Raw genomic sequence first — 19,457 nt, 5'->3', positions numbered from 1 at the left:
TCATCATTTATAGGCATTTCTTATCCGGTCAGTAAACTTATTAATGACATATTCACCTCTCCAGAAAGATTTAAGTAACATCCTTCCTCCTCTGCCCTGGCTGGATAGCTCAGTTGGTTCAAGTTGTCCTGATATGCAAAGGTTACCGGTTCGATTCCCGGTCAGGGTACATATAGGAACAGATCAATGTTTCTGTCTCTCTCTGTCTCTGTCTCTCTCTCAAATCAATAAATAATTTTTTTAAAAAAGAGAAATATGCATCTTCCACTTGATTGTTTCCTTTTTATTATTTCCAACTTAAAACCAATTGGGAATACTAAACTTGAAAGAATAGTTTCACATGAAATGAGAATCTGCCATTAGGATACTTCCATTTGTCTCTCCAAACACTCTGAGGTGCAGTGTGACCAAAAGCAATCACTATCTTTACTCTAATGTCTATTAGTTATTCAAGAATAACAGTCACCTCTAGAGCATATAATTTTCTAAATAAAGATCCCATTGTGGCCCTGGCCAGTTGGCTCAGAGGTAGAGTGTTGGCCCAGCGTGTGGGTATCCTGGGTTCAATTCCCAGTCAGGGCACACAGAAGAAGCGCCCATCTGCTTCTCCACCCCTCCCCCTCTCACCTCTCTCTCTCTCTCTCTCTCTCTCTCTCAATCTCTTCCCTTCCTGCAGCCAGGACTCGATTGGAGCGAGTTGGGCCTGAGCTCTGAGGATGGTTTTATGGCCTCCACCTCAGGCACTAAGAAGAGCTTGGTTACTGGGCAATAGAGCGAAGCCCCAGATGAGCAGAGCATCGCCCCCTAGTGGGCATGCCGGGTGGATCCCGGTAGGGCGCATGCAGGAGTCTGTCTCTCTGCCTCTTCTCCTCTCACTTAAAAAAAAAATTCCATTGCTATGCAAACTGTTCCAGGTAAAATAACTTTTTAAAGCCACTAAAAATTTTTAAAGGTACCAAAAGGAAAGATACAGAAATTGCACACTCCCCAAACTTGTTGCTAGCACTCACCAACCCTAGGACCTATAGCCACAAGCTCAGATTCCACGCCGTACAGAAGGGGCAAGCGGCTAACAGAGCCCGGTGTGAAAACCCAACGAGCAGCCGAGTATCTGCCAAACTGCTAATTACTCTCATTTCGATTAGCACAGGATTCCGTTAGTCATTTTCTGAGGAAAGCCCCTATGCCCCTGGATCCTTCCTGAGTCATATTCCCATCTAAATAAAAAACCAGAACGCAGATACAGAAATGTAACTTCATCATTTATGAATTTATCAAAAACTTTTGTTTCTAGGCAATTCTAATCCCTCTTCAAAATAATAGTTTCATAAAGCAAAACAAATCATATTCTAAAGAACAGTTGTTTACGAGTTATTTCATTTAAGGCCATTGAGATACGATCATTCACACTCGGTCATACACCACATAAACACCTTTAGAAGTACAGAATTATATTATCTTCACATGATCATGATGAGTTAACCTTCTAAATGTACCTCTACATGGTAAAGAATTCTTCGAGTTGTCTTACATTCAAACTGCAGAAAAATTCAGCAATCCAAGTGTTAAAAGAAATATAACATTTTTAAAAAATAATTATATCTTTATTACTTATTATCTTAAAGACATATTCTCTTAAACATAGTTTAGAAAACCAAAAAGCAAATAAATGCACAAACTATAATTGATAAAAAGGAAGACAGTGAAGTGCCAAGTGGATTTTTATTGAAATTCTATAAAAATCAGGTTTCAAAATTAAATATGTGATCTCACAGCACTTGCGTTTCTGTGTGTGTAAATATCTACACACACACCTCCAATAAAACTCCACGAACTTTTATCACAGGCAAGGAGAACAAACCGATTGGAAGAGTGATGTAGCAATATAAAACAACAACAACAAAAAAAAACACTGTGTGGAAGTCAAACAATGGGAAAAATTAATCCTTCAGAGCTTCCATTAGTCATTAGAATCATTTTACAATAGGTCTTCTGATTCGTGGTGGAGACGTGAGCATCTGCAGCATGGGCAGTCAAACTGTTAACAATACCTAATTCTGTACTGTTGCCCCGGGGCCTCCTGTAACTCCTGCACGATACACAGGGTGGAAGCAAAAGTAGGTTCACAGTTGTGTGTGAAACACAGCTTACTCCTGTATTATTACTTAATTATTGTATTATTTTTCATATAAATAACTGCAAGCCTACTTTTGCCCACCCTGTATAATTACTGTTAATGAATTTAATGTAAGCCTTTCTGATAATTCTGAAACACCTTGAGAATACAACTGGAGATGCTGACACTAGACTAGAGTATGCCCTAATAAGGTGCGAAAGCATTGCTTTGGTAATTTTTTTATTTTAGTTTGTTCCTATATTAAACTAAAAAGCACATACTATTCTTTTAATTATTATTGATTTTAGAGAGGGGGGACAGAGAGAGGAAGGAAGAAAAAGAAAGAGAAAACCACCCATTTGTTGGTCCACTTATTTACGCATCCACTGGGTGGTTCTTGTGTGTGCCCTGACCGGGGACCCCACTCGCATCCTTGTGTACTGAGACGATGCTCATCCAGGCCAGGGATGCTTTTGTCATTTCAAGCACCCCTCTATCTTTAAAGAAATGAGCAGCCACTTTTAATATAAATTTAATGTCTCTATTCCAGAGCAGACTGGAAGACTGATTGTCTGCAAATGTTACAAAATGGCAGTTTTAATTTTTAAGTTGTATCAATCACAAGACCACTTTTGGAAAAAATAATAATAATTTGTTAGTATCAGTAACGTGTTCGCAAATAAAGTTATCTTAAAATATCTAATTGGTACCAACTGTGCAAAAATAAATGTGGTCAACTTAGACCTAGCCATCCCTACACCAACATACCTGCTCCAACTCTTCCTCATACAGTGTATTATATACTACTTAAAAGTTACCAAGAGCCTGACCAGGCAGTGGCGCAGTGGATAGAGCGTCGGACTGGGACGCAGAGGACCTGGGTTCGGGACCCAGAGGTCGTCAGCTTGGGCGCAGGCTCATCTGGTTTGAGCAAAGCTCACCAGCTTGAGCCCAAGGTCGCTGGCTTGAGCAAGGGGTTACTCTGTTTGCTGTAGCCCCTACCCCCATCAAGGCACATGTGAGAAAGCAATCAATGAACAACAACTAAGGAGCTGCAATAAAGAACTGATGATTCTCATCTCTCTCCCTTCCTGTCTGTCTGTCCCTCTCTGTCCCTCTCTCTGACCCTCTGTCTCTGCCACACAAAAAAAGAAAAGAAAATTGAAAAAATAAATGAAAATTAAAAAATAAATAAAAGTTACTAAGAGAATAAATCTTAAATATTCACCAAAAAATGAATCATGTGAGGTGATGGAAGTACTAACTAATGTTACTGCTGCCACCATTTCACAATATGCAAGTGTGTCAAATTATTTCACACTGGCACAGTGTCAGATGTCAATTACACTTCCATAAGGCTGGATGGAGGGGAGAGAAGAACACATATACATAAGCAGAAGATCAAACAAGTTACATTGTATTTTGGAATATTTTTATATGAAGTGGAGAACAGCCTCCTTGAGTTGGGATTTTCTTAAACTGTATTTTAAACAGTGATATTTAAACTTAACATGCATTTGTTTTGGCTTGACCAATTTTGCTTTTTTTTTTTTTTTTTTTACAGAGACAGAGAGAGAGTCAGAGAGGGAGATAGGGATAGACAGACAGGAACAAAGAGAGATGAGAAGCATCAATCATCAGTTTTTCGTTGCAACACCTTAGTTGTTCATTGATTGCTCTCTCATATATGCCTTGACCGCGGGCCTTTAGCAGACCAAGTAACCCCTTGCTCAAGCCAGCGACCTTGGGTCCAAGCTGGTGAGCTTTGCTCAAACCAGATGAGCCTGTGCTCAAGCTGGCAACCTCGGGGTCTCGAACCTGGGTCTTCTGCATCCCAGTCCGACGCTCTATCCACTGCGCCACTGCCTGGTCAGGCCAATTTTGCTTTTTAACAGAAAACATACTCTGCATTCTATGAAGACTAGTTTCCGAATATGAAACACTAGTGTATAATTGGGGGGGGGGGGTGAAGGCAGGAGGAAGAAACAAGCTTTGTTTTAAAGAATAAAATAATAACATGCATTAAATATATGGTTTAAATAAATTAATTTTAAAGCATGAAACATCTGGTGTAGTTATATACTTTTTGCACTGCAATCCTAAAAGTGAACTTTCCTCAGCTTGTGATTTAAATGATAGTTAAGTCCAAAGACATATATATCCTTCTATAACTGTTGGGCAGATAAAATATATTATGCTCACTTTGTTAAAAATGGCGCTGCCCACATAAAAGCCCGTCGCCCAGGTAATAATGTTAGTTGCCCTTCTTGCTTGGGATGGGCGTGATTATATTAATGTATGTTGGGGAGGGCTTCCGTGCCAAAGGGTTTTAAAAGGAAGAGAGATCACGTTGTTTCGGGAGAAGAGTGATTGCGTTCTAGAAGAAGCCCATGCTGTAGGAGAGCAGAGAAAGGCCACGAGGAGGAGGCCAGGAGAAGCAGCCAAGATGGCGGAGTGCTGAAGAAGAAGCCAGTTTGTGCAGAGAGAAGGAGATGGGGAACACAGGTGAATAAGGCTAGTGAGCTAGAAACCTTTGATTCTAGGAAACTTGGCTAAGTCAGTAGCTTTGAATGAGTGGGTTTGGGAGCCCAGTGTGTGTTTTCACTTGCCCGCTGGGTGCAAGCCTGGATTAAAGGTAATGGCCCATCAGTTTTTGGCTCTGTTGTTTCATTACCATCTCTCCAAATCTAATGAGAACCTGCACAGGCCAGGCGGCTGTGATGGTGGCTGTGGCTACTGGCTTTACAATACCTATCTACATATGAACATCTATATATACCTTTTAATACCCATACATGTCTTTCTGAAGCTAGTTTATCTTCTTCTATCTGTATACACCTGAATATACCCAGAAATCTTTCTATACCCATATACATTTGAATGCCTATATATGTATGTCTTTCTTCTATTTCCATTTCAAACAAAAACAAGAATGTAAATTTTTTTTTGTCTTTGGAAAAAGAACGAGAAATGGAAGCTCTTTTAATGTAAAATTGCCATGGTTGGTTAGTTAAAACAATAGCAGACACATTCCCAATACCAAGATGGATATGAAAAATATAAGTAGCATAGTATCATAAAATGTATAGCTTACTTTGTGCCTTTTCACAGAAGTTTATCTGAAAGCCTAAAGTAAAAGAGATAAGTTCCAGTTCATCTACTGTAAATCAAACAAACCAAAATTAGAACATGACATTGCATTTTCATATTACATTTTGAATAAAACTAATTTAAGAACAGTTCAAATCACATCATCCCCACATCGCAGATATAACACATTTATCCAATAATTCAACTTTTTTCAGATGTAGATGAGCAAGTTTAAATTATAAGAGTTACATTGCCTTTACCTTTGTTTTTCTAATCTATTCAATAAAAAGAATCCCTATTAGCCCATGGAAGTTCCAGGTAATTTTTAAGAGAGATTTGTCAGTTCTTTCAAACTACCAATTCAGAATATTACAAGTTACTTTATTAACTCAAATTACTGACGTAGAACTACTCATGATTAATTACTACGTACCACTCAAAAGCTTTAGTTCACAAATGGTAAAAATCTACACATTTTCTAGTCAATTAGCTACCCTCAAGTGATCAATGAACTATTAAAAAGGAGGCCTGATTAAAAAAAAAGCCCATGTCCCTCGGAATGATAAGACAGAGAAGCACTTTAGTTATAAAGAGAAAACCGGTGAATTCTCCTTAGAAACGTTAACACATTTGCCAGCTCCAATCGAATCTGGTTGTACCTTATACATACAGTGTATATAGATATATTTTGTAAAATACACGGAATAAAATAGGCTGTTTGAAACAAAAGCCTTCTTAAAATATTCTTTCTCCTACTTTGTTCTTTGGGTGAATAGGTGGTTTTCTTAACAGTGCACTTAGGCCTGTGTTTATTACTGCTTTGGGGAATAGAATGGGGAAAGTAAATTTAGAATGAGTATCACTCAAGTTTGTATTTATATAAATTCAATCAAAACTTGCAGACAAAAAGAAACAGGACTAAAGGAAGACTATATTTAACTAGTCTTTCCCATCCACTTATCAAAATATTTGGGGTTCTAAGAAGATAAGGATGTCAATCACCTATTACAGAGAAAGCCTGAAAAATGCGAATGTAGTTACTTTGACAGGAAGGTACCTTTGGTGCATCCAAGACCTAATGACACAAACGGACACTTCACAGGACAGAAGTCCCCCCACAGGCAGGGCCCAGACACAACCGCTGAAGCTCAGTATGTGCCCTACCAGACCAGCAGCAGAAAGATTTCAGAAAGAAAAAAGAAAAAACGAAGATCCACAGGTCTTCTAAAGCTAAGAGGCTAAAAGCCCGGCTCCTAGCAAGCAAGGCAAGCCAAGGACAAGTCAGGAGGGCAGGGGACGGGCTCCATGGGGTGGAGAGCGGAGGAGCCTGTGCCACAGCTCCAAACCCAGCCTCGCCCTCTCCCACTCGGAAGGCGGGAAATCCACCTGTACCACAGCTGGGGAGGAAGCTGATGAAACACGGAAACAACTCCAAGGCAACAGATACTCCACTCCTTTCTGCTCTCAATACCCGCAACAGTCGCTACTAGGTAGCAAAAATGAAAGTGGAGAGGAAAAGCAAACAAAACAGCAACATGAATGGGGCAAGGAGCAAGAAAGAGAAATCTGAAGAGGAAGAGAAAGACCAGGTCGGATCTGTCCTCATGGTTAGATAAAAATAAGTTACAAGATAAAGCATAATAAACAGACTCAAAGTTTAAAGGTGTATGTAACTGAGAATGTTAGAATGTCACCAATGACTATCCTGACACTTAGAAATTAACTCCACTTTTTTTTAAGTACATACTCAAAATTCTCAAAACTGCCAGGGCAGAATCAAGGCAAGCAGCTGAACAGGGAGGGATGAAATTCTCAGAGCATAACTACAGACTTGCTCTTTCCAGCGCATCACGATGAAGTAACTAGGTGAACGGATTCTACCCCTCACCCCAACGCCCACCCCTGCATTATTCTCCCTCAGAACAGACTTCCTAATGCTAACCGACCCCGAGTCCTCCGTGCAGGCAAGGAAGGGCTGGCTCAATGTTTCCCAGGAATCCCCTTCAATCTCATCAGTTAAATCAGATAAAAAGTTCTTTAGCTAAATCTTTTTAGACCTTTAAAGAGGACAGATAGATGATAGATAGATGATAGATAGATAGACAGACAGACAGACAGATAGATGATAGATAGATAGATAGATAGATAGATAGACAGATAGATAGATAAGATAGATAGACAGATGATAGAGAGATTGATAGATAGGTAGATAGACAGACAGACAGATAGATGAGATAGATAGGTAATTATAGACAGATAGATGATAGATAGATGATAGATAGATAGACAGACAGACAGATAGATGATAGATAGATAGATAGATGATAGATAGATAGATAGATAGATAGATAGATAGGTAATTATAGACAGATAGATGATAAGTGGATGCTCTCTTTGTATGTGACTGCCCAGAGATTTTATGTCTGCACGAAAAGGAGCCTGTGCAGCTCAGAAAGTCGGTGCTGATAGTACAGCCTTGGGAAAGGAACTCCCGGAGCTCACTGTACAGCCAGGGCAGGGAGGGCCGCAGGGGACCACCGGCATTCTTGTAGGAGCAGGGGGAAATAAAGGGTGGGAAAGTACTGGGGAGGAAAGCTTTCACTGTCCTCAGCTTGATAAAAAACAACGTGTGGCTCTGCTACAATTAGTCCATGAATACTCATTCACGTCTGTTCAATTTTTGAGGTCTCCTTTGTACCAAAAATTCTGTCTTGAATGTTGTCTTTCCATTCACATCCTTTAAGTCCTGCATCTCCTAGGTGCTAGGTATCGCCTGAAGGTCTTGCTAATAACCAGTGAATTTTTAAAATCTGAAACGCCTCACTCTTCTTTAGGCTGGTGAGTTAGCAGTACCCTGGGACCTGACTTGACACGATCCCTTCTATTACTGGATCTGCCTCACTTCGGGCAAAGAGTCTTCTCTTGGCCCTGACTGGCTGACATGACTCAGAGAGAGCTCAGAGAACCATGTCGACCTGTAAAAGCAATGGCGACCAGTCGGACAGGTGGACTAAAACCCACCTCTACTAGGGGACGTTACTTATCTTAAACATCAGTTCCCACGTTGATGAAAGGAGACTATGCCCAACTACCAGGAAAGGGTGCGTGTGAGCATCATATTAGGTTAAGGATAGAGAAAAAGAGCCATGTCAACTATTAGTTTCTCTTTGTAAGTCTGAATTCGAGTTTCCCAGGCTGTATCATCTGGGCCATCTCTATCTTTTAGAGATTTAGATTGCAAAGGAGATTGACCTCGACTATGTAGGATAGAGTTGATTATGGGGTCCAGACCCATGGGCCCAAAATCAATCCAGCTTCTCAAATTAGGTAAGAGAAAGAGAATTTAAATAAAGTGGGGGGGGGGGGGGCTCTGTCCTGGCCGAACGGCGCGTAGAGCATCATCCCAATGCGCAAAGGCTGTGGGTTTGTCCCCAGTCACAGCACACACAGGAACAGGCCAACATTTCTGTCTGTCTGTTTCTCTCTCCTTTCCTCTCTCTCTAAAATAGATAAACAAATTTTTTAAAAAGAGAGAACTTCACAAAAAAAGAAAACATGACTCAAAATACAGAATTAACTAATACCCCACCTTCATCAAGTTTAAGTACACTCTAAGATGCATGAAAGGAAAATGTAACAAAAGAAGTATCCTAAAAGCAACATATCTTTCTACTTTTAACATTTTAACTCTAGGGTGGCGCTCATTTTTAAGGGAACGCAGCATAATGCAATCTGTGCTTTCAGGGGGTCTAATTTTCTGAGCTAGACTTTTATCAGGTTGTATCCAATAAATGGCAAAAGAAAGAGCATGCTATACACTGGAAAAAGCAAGCAATGCTTGAGTTTAGAACTATATATATCCAATGTCCACACAATTTAGGTCTTTAAAATTAAGATAAAGTCACCCTTCTATCGTCTTGAAAATCAGAGTAAATAGTGACAGACAGTCCGATATAATCAGACATAGGGCATCTCAAAAAGATTTTATATACTCCAATGTTATTGGGAGAAAGAAAATATTGATTTCAAATCCACATTTTTCTTAACAAATACGATTCCTTACATTTGAAAGTTTGTGTGTCTTTTTAAAGTAGAATCACACTATCATATTTTTATTTAAATTGATAGAATGTACACCTGAGGGCGAACAAGTCAGTCCATCAGTTTTCTGATACTCTGTATTTGAAATAGAAGAACTGTTTAGATCAGTGTATTTAGAGAACCAGAGGCACCTGCAACACTTAATACATTTCCTATAACAGGTACTTTACAAAGGCCTCCATGTGTTTCAGAATCAAGTATAGATTTTAACAATTCTTTAAAGTTTTTAAAAACAAACATACATTAGCTAGCTGAGGGAAGTTTATTTTTTCCTGCTTTGTCTTCTGTAATAAATTTACCTTCTTGTGTTTGTGAGAGCTTTTAAATCTATTATATTTTAAGTGACTAGTAACTAAAGCAGGTAATCATCTCTAATAATGATTCTTATATACTTAAATATATTTTAGAATTTCTTTTACATGTATCAATCTAATGATGTGATTCTCATCACAGCCCTATAAGGCAGGTATTATCCCTGTTTTCACAGATGAAATACTCAGAGTTCAGAAAGGGTAGGTAATCTCCCCAGGGTCACAGAGCTTGGACACACCAGAACAGTCACCTGAACCCAGGGAAAATAAAGATTCATACTCATCGAGCCTATTCTGAAAGAGAACACTCAATAATAAAAATGGAAATCAACAGGTTAGAGAGAAGGATGGGACCCATTAATAATAAAGCTAAAGAAAATTGTGAGTGGATCATGAGGGCTTAGCGACCACCTACTACTAATAATAAAAGAGCCCTCTACAAATAACAGTATTGCTGCCTGACCTGTGGTGGCGCAGTGGATACAGCACCAACCTGGAATGCCGAGGTCTCAGGTTCAAAACCCCGCGGCTTGCCTGGTCAAGGCACGTGTGAGAAGCAACTACTATGAGTTGATGCTTCCCACTCCTCTCCCCCTTCTCTCTCTCTCTATCCTCTCTCTAAAAATCAATAAATAAAGTCTAAAAAAATAAGTAACAGTATTGTTGCTACTAGCAGTGAGGATGGCATGTCAGCAGCATCCTTAGTACACGCCAGCCCCACGCTTTATATGCATTCTCCAAGTACTTGTTAGGTAAGCAGTATGCCGACTTTCCAGCTGAGAAGCTGAGGCTTGAAGAGGCTAGGTATCTTGCCCACAATCACAAAACTCTTAAATACTGATGAGGGGATTCAAATCCAGGACTCCCGAGCTCTGGATCTTAAGCATTATGATAACAGGAAAACAACATTTCCCGACTTGGACCACTCTTGAGCCGCAAACATCAAGGGTAGTCCAAGTTGGGAAATGCTAGGAAGGTGTGCAGGGCTATCCAGCGCCCCGCACAGTGCTTATCACACAGGACATCAAGGGTCTGTCACACGACCCTGTGTGTCTTCCCTAATGTCCCAGAACTGAATCCGCTTTTTGAGGGAGCATGGTTGTTAACAGCTCCCGGAAAGGCAGTGTTTGAATGGCAAGTAGAAGCAGACTGTGGGAAAGCGGTGGGAATACAGCAAACATCTTTTAAGGACCATCTCAGTGAAGTCTGACCTACAAAGCCAAAGGTGTCTGGTAGATGAAGTATTGGAGGTTAGGCCCTAATAGTATGAAACAAACCAAAAAAAAGATCCTAAATTGCTGCGTCCGATGCTTTATAACCTAACTCAGCCGGACAACATCCTGAGAATGTCAAGCTTGTCTCTTCATTCTGAGTAATCCAAAGAGGTTCAAGAACAGGTACAACAAACAGCTTCCTGAGTCAACCAAGACTGTATGTACTCAGACTCAAAAAAGGAAAGTCCACCACTAATTCCAAGAAAAGTGTGATGTCCTCCTTTCTCCCTTTTAGACAGGGTTCAGCTTATTAGAGAGTTTTGCTCATTAGGTATACAAACAGGAGTGGGGAGGAGAATGAACAGCATCCAAATAATTCCTGACCACAGTGTGACTTTCTTTGAATTCCTACAATATTCCAAGCCCTGCCCCCTTCAGAAACTTCACACACACTGTGCCTTCTGCTTAGACCTCTCTTGCTTAGCATACAAGAGCCAGCTTCCCAGAAGGGTCATTTCTGACCATCTTATCAAAGCAGAATACCCTCTTCCCGAGTATCCTCTACCACAGAACCCAGCTGGTTACCTTCAGAACTTTTCTCCATTAGTCATTCTTCTTATTAGCCTGCAGACTGTCTCCTCTCCCCCACCCTATCAGGAGAGTCAACTCCATCAGGGACGAGACTGTCCAATCCACTCTTTTCTGTACTGTGTATCCAGGTCTGGAGAGTACTATGTCTGACACTGGGCAAATGCTCAATAAATATTTTTTGGAAAAAAATATATATATTTATATACCTTTTCAAACTACCAACCTTCTTACCAGCCCCCCCAAAAATACCATTCCCCCCAAAAAGAACTATTATTTTTATGTTACTCATTCTAGATAAGCAATACAATACTTAATTGTCATTTTGCTCTTTCATTTTTCCCACCATCACCAACTAGACTCTCAAGCTGTAAGATCAGGAAACCCAAATTATACCTCAACTGTACACCGTACTTTGCAACACCCAGTAGTTGATTCAGTCTGAATTCATTGTTGGAGGGCCTGCACAGGAAAGTCTCCTCTGAGCTCTGACATCATCCTCTCCATATATCATCATTCTTTATGTATATAAAAATTATCTCAGGAGGAGGGTGACAAGGATTATAAAAATGAATATAATCTTGTCTCTGCTTCCTGAATTACACACCCTCTCACCAACACGAAATAGTCGGTCCATGTTGAACCTTAGACACACGGTGAAGACAGGCCAGAAGATCAGAATCAAAGAATACCTACGATCACACGACCAAGGGTGCTCCCACTGATTCTGCTAATAATTTAAAACTAAGCAGTTTGCTCAAGTTGTCAAGAGATTTCTGAGATTCCCTTTTAAAAATAGCATTGCTACTTGAAATGCCCCAGTAAACTAATGGAAACGGTCCCTGCCTGACGGGCTGGGGCCTGGCATTTTCACAGGACCCCCTGTCAAGAGCCACACAGAGAGCATAGGCATTTCCAGTGGGGAAAGCCCTTAATTAGGAGAGCTGCCTCGGACGTCCACCCCTGCACACTGCCACTTTGACCCCTGCCTTTCTATTTCCTGTAGCTCTCCATCGAAACCGAATTCGCTGTTTATTTTTATTTATTTATTTTTTTCTGCATGCAATGCGAACACAGAAATCCCTGGCCCGGAACAAATGGCTTCTCCCCGGGTCGATGGCTGTCCCTAACCACCTTCCAGGTGGCCGAGGCCTGAGCAAAGCCCCGCGCCTCCCAGCTCGAGGGCACCCTGCAGAAGTTCAGGAAGGCAGGGTCCACCAGGACCGCGGGGACCCGAGCTCAGCTCGGCGGTCCGGCTGCCGCTGGGCCCCGGAGGGAAGCAAGATGGCACTGCGCGGGGCCCCACTGCGGCGGCGGCGGCGGCGGGGCGTGAGCAGGGCTCGGGGCGCGGGGCCGAGGGGCGCCCGGCTGGGGCTCCGCCGCCGCCGCCGCCGGCTACCTGCGCGCAGCAGCCAGGGGCGGGGGCCCAGGCCCCGGGCGCCTCCCGCCCCGTCCCCGTCCCCGTCGGAGCCGCGCGCCCCCGGGATGATGGCGGGGCGCGCGCCAGGTAAGGGCGGCCGCGCGGGGGGCGCCGGGGCCCGGCCGGGCCAGGTGGGCCCCGGGTCGGCGCGCAGGCAGCCGGGCGGGGAGGGCCCAGGCCGGGCGCCGGCGGAGGCCGCGGCCGGGGCCTGCGCGGAGAGCGGGTCGGGGATCGGAGCCCGGAGCGCGGAGCGCGGGGCCCGGGGCCGGCACGGGGCGGGGCGGGGAGCCGCGGGGGCAGCAGCGCGGCCCCGGACGCTCGCTCGCTCGCTCCGCCGGCTCCCGCGGCGTCTGCGGCGGCGGGGACAGGCCGCGGCGGCCCGACGGCGGCGCCCGGGGCTCGGGCTGGCGGCGCGGCCGCCTTCCTTACCCTGCATGCTGCTGACGGCCGCGTGGCCGGGCGCCGGGGACCCCGTGGGGCCCGGGGTGCCGCTGCCGCTGCCGCCCCCGGAGCCGCCGCCGCCGCTCGGGCTGGGAGCCGCCATTGTTGGGAGTGAGGAGCCGAGCGGCGCCGCGGCGGCTGCAATGCAGCAAGCTCGGCCTCTCGGTCGGCCGAGGGGCGCGGCCTCCGCCCGCCTTGGGCCCGCCCCCGACACGCCCCGGTCCCGCCCCCGACACGCCCCCTGCCCGGGCCTGAAGCCGCGCTGCGCCAGATGCGGAGCTGGAGGACCGCCCAGGTCGTGGTGGCCGACCCGAAAGGCGGGCGGGCAGAAGAGTTCTGCACCCCGGCTGCGGACCCGCCCGCAGGGCCTGAAGCGCTGTGCAGAATTAAGAGTGTGTGTGTGCATGACGGGGAATAAGAGCGTACATAGCTTGTGTCATTCCCACGGAGGTCTGTGACCTCCAGAGGTTCAAGAACCCACTTGTTGGATGGATCTCAGAACCCAACATCAGCATGCTAAAGCTGAAAGGGGTCATGTTTCTGGTCTGATCGATGACGCGGACCATGCAGAAGGGGCTTGGCACTAGCTCTGGTGCCATCTGAAGCCCCTGTGGAGCTCTGCCTGACACCCCAGCCCCTCTGCACTGGCCTGGCCTGGGAGATCCCGAAACTCCTGAGTCAGAGCCTACATTTTAATAATATCCCCAGGTAATATGTGTGTATGCCAGAACCCCCTCCTCCAGCCTCCTTCCACCCAGACCTCAGCTGTGCTGGGACTTCCTCATAGCACGTTGGAAACCTGTCCTCCACCAAAAGAGCCCTGCCTTCTTGCTCCAAACCCAACCTTATGAAATAGATTGCCCAAGGGCTTAGGAAAAGTGAGCTGGAAGGTGGGGGGCAATAAAGATAAATCGAAGGTGAGGGCAGGGAGGTGTACCCAAGTCCGATCTGCCACTCCTTAGAGGGTTTGGCTGACTAAGCAACATCTCCAAGTCCAGATCGTTATAAGCATGGCCAAACCCACATCTAAGGAATCAGTACCTCGCCTTGCTCTTGTGGGTTCTGGGGAATCCTAACTGTGGGCTTCTGAGAGGGAAAATTTCATCAGAACCAGAAAAGGAAGTTTCCCATCCAGGCTGTTCAGCCCGGAGCACAGACGACATAGTCTATCTACACTTTCTGCCTAATGTTGATACAAGAGAAATAACAAAGGACAAAACAAAAGACGGAGCTTTGGCTCCCTACCATTCTCCCCTGGTAAGGTATATAGATTGGTAGATGACTTTCTTTTCTTTGGAGTTTACAGTAGTGCCTGGAGGAGTTACTATTAATTATCAAATGGAATTCTTCTTTCAAAACAACAACACAACTTGCCAAAGATTAGAAAAAATGGATGCACCCCTGGCTGGTTGCTCGGTGGGTAGAGCATCCTCCTAGAGTGCGGAGATTACTAGTCTTGGTACGAAAAGCAATCAGGGGTGCACAACTCAGTGGAATGAGTTAATGCTTCTCCCCTCCCCCCGCCCACGCACGCACACACACTTCTCTCTCTCTCAAAAAAAAAAAAAAAATTGAAGCAGAAAAATACACACCATGCATTTCCATTGGGATTGGCCACGTTGGTATACTGAGAAAAAGCATCAACACTTTGCTGACAAATGACCCAAGTGCAGTATCCTGAAATGCCAAATCATTCTATCTGAGCAATTTTCTGACACTTAATTCCAGAATTAACCTGCCAGTAGTTTCCTCACCAGTTCCTGTTGTCTAAATGTCAGTGTGTGTGTGTGTGTGTGTGTGTTCTCATTTCTAGTTCTTCTAGTTCCAAAATCCCAACCCCATTTTTTGACATAGATACTTGATCTATTCAATGTCTTCTGTAATAGTGCTAAAAGCCCCCCTTTCTAATTATATGCATTTTTAATAGGAACTTATTAATTCCTAGAGGCAATAGTAAAGATTAGGCAACTACTAGGGAAAAAATGTTTTAAATAGTTTCCCAATATTGTTTTAGATTATATATAGGTTATAATTAAGTTTGTTCAAAAAGAGTTTAATAAAGTAAGGAAAACAATGACCTGGTATAGTTAAATCAACAAATAAGAAAAATATATGTAACAAGTAAACTCAAGGAAAAAATATTCAACCTAGAAAATTCATTCAGGAAAATTAAAAGAGTAATATAAAACTAATCAAGTTTTTTTGTTTAATAGCACCTAATGCTGGGTTTGTGGTAACACTGACGGTACTCTTGCATTGATATTAGTATTGTAAATTGCTGGGTGAAAGCCAGGAAACATGACCTTCGATTATATCTGCCTATGGACAAAATGAGGAAGGACCTCAGTGTGTTCACATTGATGACATCATAAGATGTCATACTTTTCATACTTTTTCATATGCTTCCATTTCTCTTATGCGTGATGGGTTCTTTTCTCAGGTGTTTTATGGTTTGTTATAAACAGACTTGTGTCCCCAAATATTTTTCTGTTGAAATTCTAACTCCCTGTATCTCAGAAAGTGATTGTATTTGGAGATAAGACTTTTTAAAGAGGTAATTAAAGTAAAATGAGGTCATATGAGTGGACCCCAACCTAAGATGACTGGTGTTCTCGTAAGAAGCATAGGACACAGACACACCCCGAGGGAAGACCAGGTGAGGACACAGGGGGTAGAGGCCATCTACAAGCCAGGGGGAAACCGCAGAACAAACCAACCCTGTCAACACCTTCAGCTTAGACTTCCCGCTTCCAAGTGTGTGAGGTAATAAATTTCTGTTGTTTAAGCTACCCAGTTTCTGGTATTTGGTTACAACAGCCCTAACTAATTCACATATGGTTCAAAAACTGTGTAGTTTAAATATATATATAACCTTTGTGGTAATAATGATAGCAGTTGGTATAGTATTGGGGGAGAGGGAAAGGCAATTAGGCTATATGTATCAATAACCAGCACGTTCACAAATTTATCTTTTAAATTTTTATTTATTTATTTATTTATTTATTTATTTATTTTTAGTGAGAGGAAGGCAGACTCCTGCATGAGTCCCAACCGGAATCTACCCGGCAACCCCGTCTAAGGCTGATGCTTGAATAAACTGAGTTGTCCTCAGCGCTGGCGCTGACACTCAAACCAGTCAAGCCACTGGGTACGGGAGGAGAAGAGGGAGAGAAGAGGGAGAGGGAGAGAAGGGGAAGAGGAAGAGAACGAGGAGGGGTAGAGAAGCAGGTGGTTGCTTCTTATGTGTGCCCTGACCGAGAATGGAACCCGAGACATCCATAAGCCGGGCCAATGCTCTATCCACTGAGCCAACGGGCCAGGGCCAGCAAATTCACATTTATAAGCGCTCCTTAAGAAAAATCCCCGCATGGGCTTAAAATTCTTGGCTCTGCCATGTAGTGACTTTTCCTCCCCACTAGACGATAGGACTACCAGATTGAGACCGTTGATTTGAACAATGTATGGCAAGGTCAGAACGCTTTGTCCTGACAGAGGCTGCAGAGAAGGGTAATGTCTATATAGCCCCTGCTCAGAGCATCTTGGTTGAGGACTAACTTGCTGGTTATTTCTGATCCGTCTGCCTCAGTGGTTAGTTTAAGAAAACATTTTTTGACCTGTGGTGGCACAGTGGATAACGGGTCAACCTGGAACACTGAGGTCACCAGTTCAAAACCCTGGGCTTGCCCGGTCAAGGCACACATGGGAGTTGATGCTTCCTGCTCCTCCCCCTCTTCTCTCTCTCTCTCCTAAAATAAATAAAGTCTTTTAAAAAAATAAATAAAATGCTATTATGCTAAGATATACACTGTTTATTTAAAAATAAAACATTTTCTACTTCATATGCCAAATTAATTTAAAGTAAGCTATAACTGGATGTCACCGTAGGACCCCAATTTCAGCCACTGAGAAGATAATGAGAAGGGTCAGACACCTCTATTTGGCTGAAACAATTACCAGACTTTCCCTATAAGTGCTCAGCAGTGGGCTTTGAGTGAAATCCATCTTCTGTCCATCTCCAGATCACTGAGGGCTCAGGACCAGGTCATCCAATGTCTGATTTTGCCTCTTTAGGGCTGCAGGCTGTACAGGTTTCTAGATATTGGTTGAACATTGCATTGAATTGAAAATAAAGGGCATGTGAGAAGCTTTGACTGTTTTTATTTTTATTTTTTTTTTAATTTTTTATTTATTCATTTTAGAGAGGAGAGGGAGAGACAGAGAGAGAGAGAGAGGAGAGAGATAGAGAGAGAGAAGGGGGAGGAGCTGGAAGCATCAACTCCCATATGTGCCTTGACCAGGCAAGCCCAGGGTTTCGAACCGGCGACCTCAGCATTTCCAGGTTGACGCTTTATCCACTGCGCCACCACAGGTCAGGCAAGCTTTGACTGTTTTATGCCATCAAAAGAACCAAAGCTCTGTCTGGTTCCAAGAAAAAAAGGCATTAATTTTGACGATCAATAATCATGCATGGGTATAAAGATTTATAGGTAAATCTTCATCACAACATTATAAAAGGAAAAAAATAGAAATACCTCACTACCTCTAAGTGAGAGGTAATATTGGTAGAATAAGCTATGGTCTGACCAGATACAAATATAGACTATAAAGATCTGATTCTCATCTGTTAGAACTTGACCTACCGCCTGTCCTCATATTTTATATTATTAATCCTCCCTATTTAAAAAGTAAATAAAACTAAAGTGGAAAAAAGTAATGACATGTTAATGGTAAAACCTAGGTGGTGGGCAGACAGAAAACAGTCAATAATGACATATAATATCTTTTTTAAAAATCGACAAATATAAAAATATTTTATATATTTTTCTGTTGACCTTTCTAACATAGGAATTATCTCAGATACAAGCTCCCGTTAGTTCAAAGAAAGGTAATCTTTAACTAAACTCAACTCATTTATTGAAAGTCATTCTTTCCCTGATTCTGTCAGTTTTTAGACAGAAACTGGCAGACTGGCCCAGATAGCTCCCAAAATGAAGGTACATTCTAATACTAAGTGAGAGTTGTAAGACTTTCACAGGATACCACATCAAATTTTGTTATAAATAAAATTTCATAAAGAACTAGACTCTTACCACTTTTTATTGACTTGATTTACCTCTGTTTCTTGTACATCATCTCCATCTTCCCCTTCCTTTATATTTCTCTAACAAACAGACTCTATCTTTCTGCTTCTTTCTCTGAATCATGGTGTCTCGGCCTCTGTGTTCTTGGCATCTTGGTCTTAGATACTTTGTTGTGGGGCATATTACAGGTCCTGTGCATTAAAGAATATTCGACAGCATCTCGGACTGCTACCCAGTAGATGTCAGGGGCACCAACACCCCTGCCCCTAGTCAGGCTGTCAAAAATATTTTCAGACATCATCAAATGTCCCTTAGGAACAAGATTGCCTCTCATTGAGAACCATTGATCCAAATTCTCTTTACTATGGATTTAGAGTATATTTTATTTTCTTTCTGAGAGAGACAGACAGACAGACAGGAAGGGAAAGAGATGAGAAGCATCAGCTCATAGTTGTGACACTTTAGTTGTTCATTGATTGTTTTCTCATACGTGCCTTGACCCTGGGGGCTACAGCCAAGCCAGTGACCTCAAACTCAAGCCAGTGCCTTTGGCTCAAGCCAGAGACCTTGGGGTCAGGTCTATGATCCCATGCTCAAGCCACCAACCCTGTGCTCAAGCCGGTGACCTCGGAGTTTCAAACTTTGGTCCCCAGCATCCCAGGCCAACACTATCTACTGCACCACCACCTGCTCAGGCAGTATTTCTTTCTTGAGAGTTCCCCTAGGGCCTAGAGTATATTAGTGAGCAATCCTGTTCAAACGCCTGTAGAGGCCAGCTAGCAAAGGAGTGTACAGATATAAAGAAACCTGCTTAAAAGGAGGGTCCCAATTATGAGCAAACGGGAAATGGCATGCACCATAAAAGGTGTTCACACTCAAAGTAAGAATATTTAGAGCTGTGATAGCCAAATGTATACATGCTTCCAGTTTCCAGGACCTGAGCTGAGAGGATCACATCAGCATCGGAGAGAGAGGGGTCCTGGGTAGAATGCTGCAAGCTTTAATGAGTGCAGTTTATGCCTCATTCTTGGTAACCAGTTTCTTCTAAGATGGAGCTTCTGTTTTGTGTCTTCGGTGACATGCTGCTGCTTCTGA

At 43.2% G+C, this 19,457-nt stretch overlaps 1 protein-coding gene across 3 annotated transcripts in view; it reads right to left on the bottom strand.

The window, feature by feature from the left end:
* Window positions 1–13,439, bottom strand: part of MAP2K4 (mitogen-activated protein kinase kinase 4) — a 101,233-nt gene extending 87,794 nt beyond the window's left edge. The window contains exons 1-2 of one of the 3 annotated variants that reach the window (XM_066364901.1): window positions 13,270–13,439; window positions 5,211–5,276 (exon numbers count right to left, since the gene is read on the bottom strand). In XM_066364901.1, the coding sequence (XP_066220998.1) occupies window positions 5,211–5,276; window positions 13,270–13,384 (181 nt within the window). In that variant the 5' untranslated portion in view covers window positions 13,385–13,439. The remainder of the gene's footprint in view (window positions 1–5,210; window positions 5,277–13,269) is intronic. The other 2 variants (XM_066364903.1, XM_066364904.1) reach the window with 2 other exon arrangements.
* Between the last annotated feature and the right edge of the window lie 6,018 nt (window positions 13,440–19,457).

The sequence above is a fragment of the Saccopteryx leptura genome, chromosome 2 (assembly GCF_036850995.1).
Source record: "Saccopteryx leptura isolate mSacLep1 chromosome 2, mSacLep1_pri_phased_curated, whole genome shotgun sequence".
Classification (NCBI taxonomy): Eukaryota; Metazoa; Chordata; class Mammalia; order Chiroptera; family Emballonuridae; genus Saccopteryx; species Saccopteryx leptura.
The sequence above is the reverse complement of the archived record's forward strand: the minus strand, read 5'-3'. Positions and strand labels throughout refer to the sequence as shown.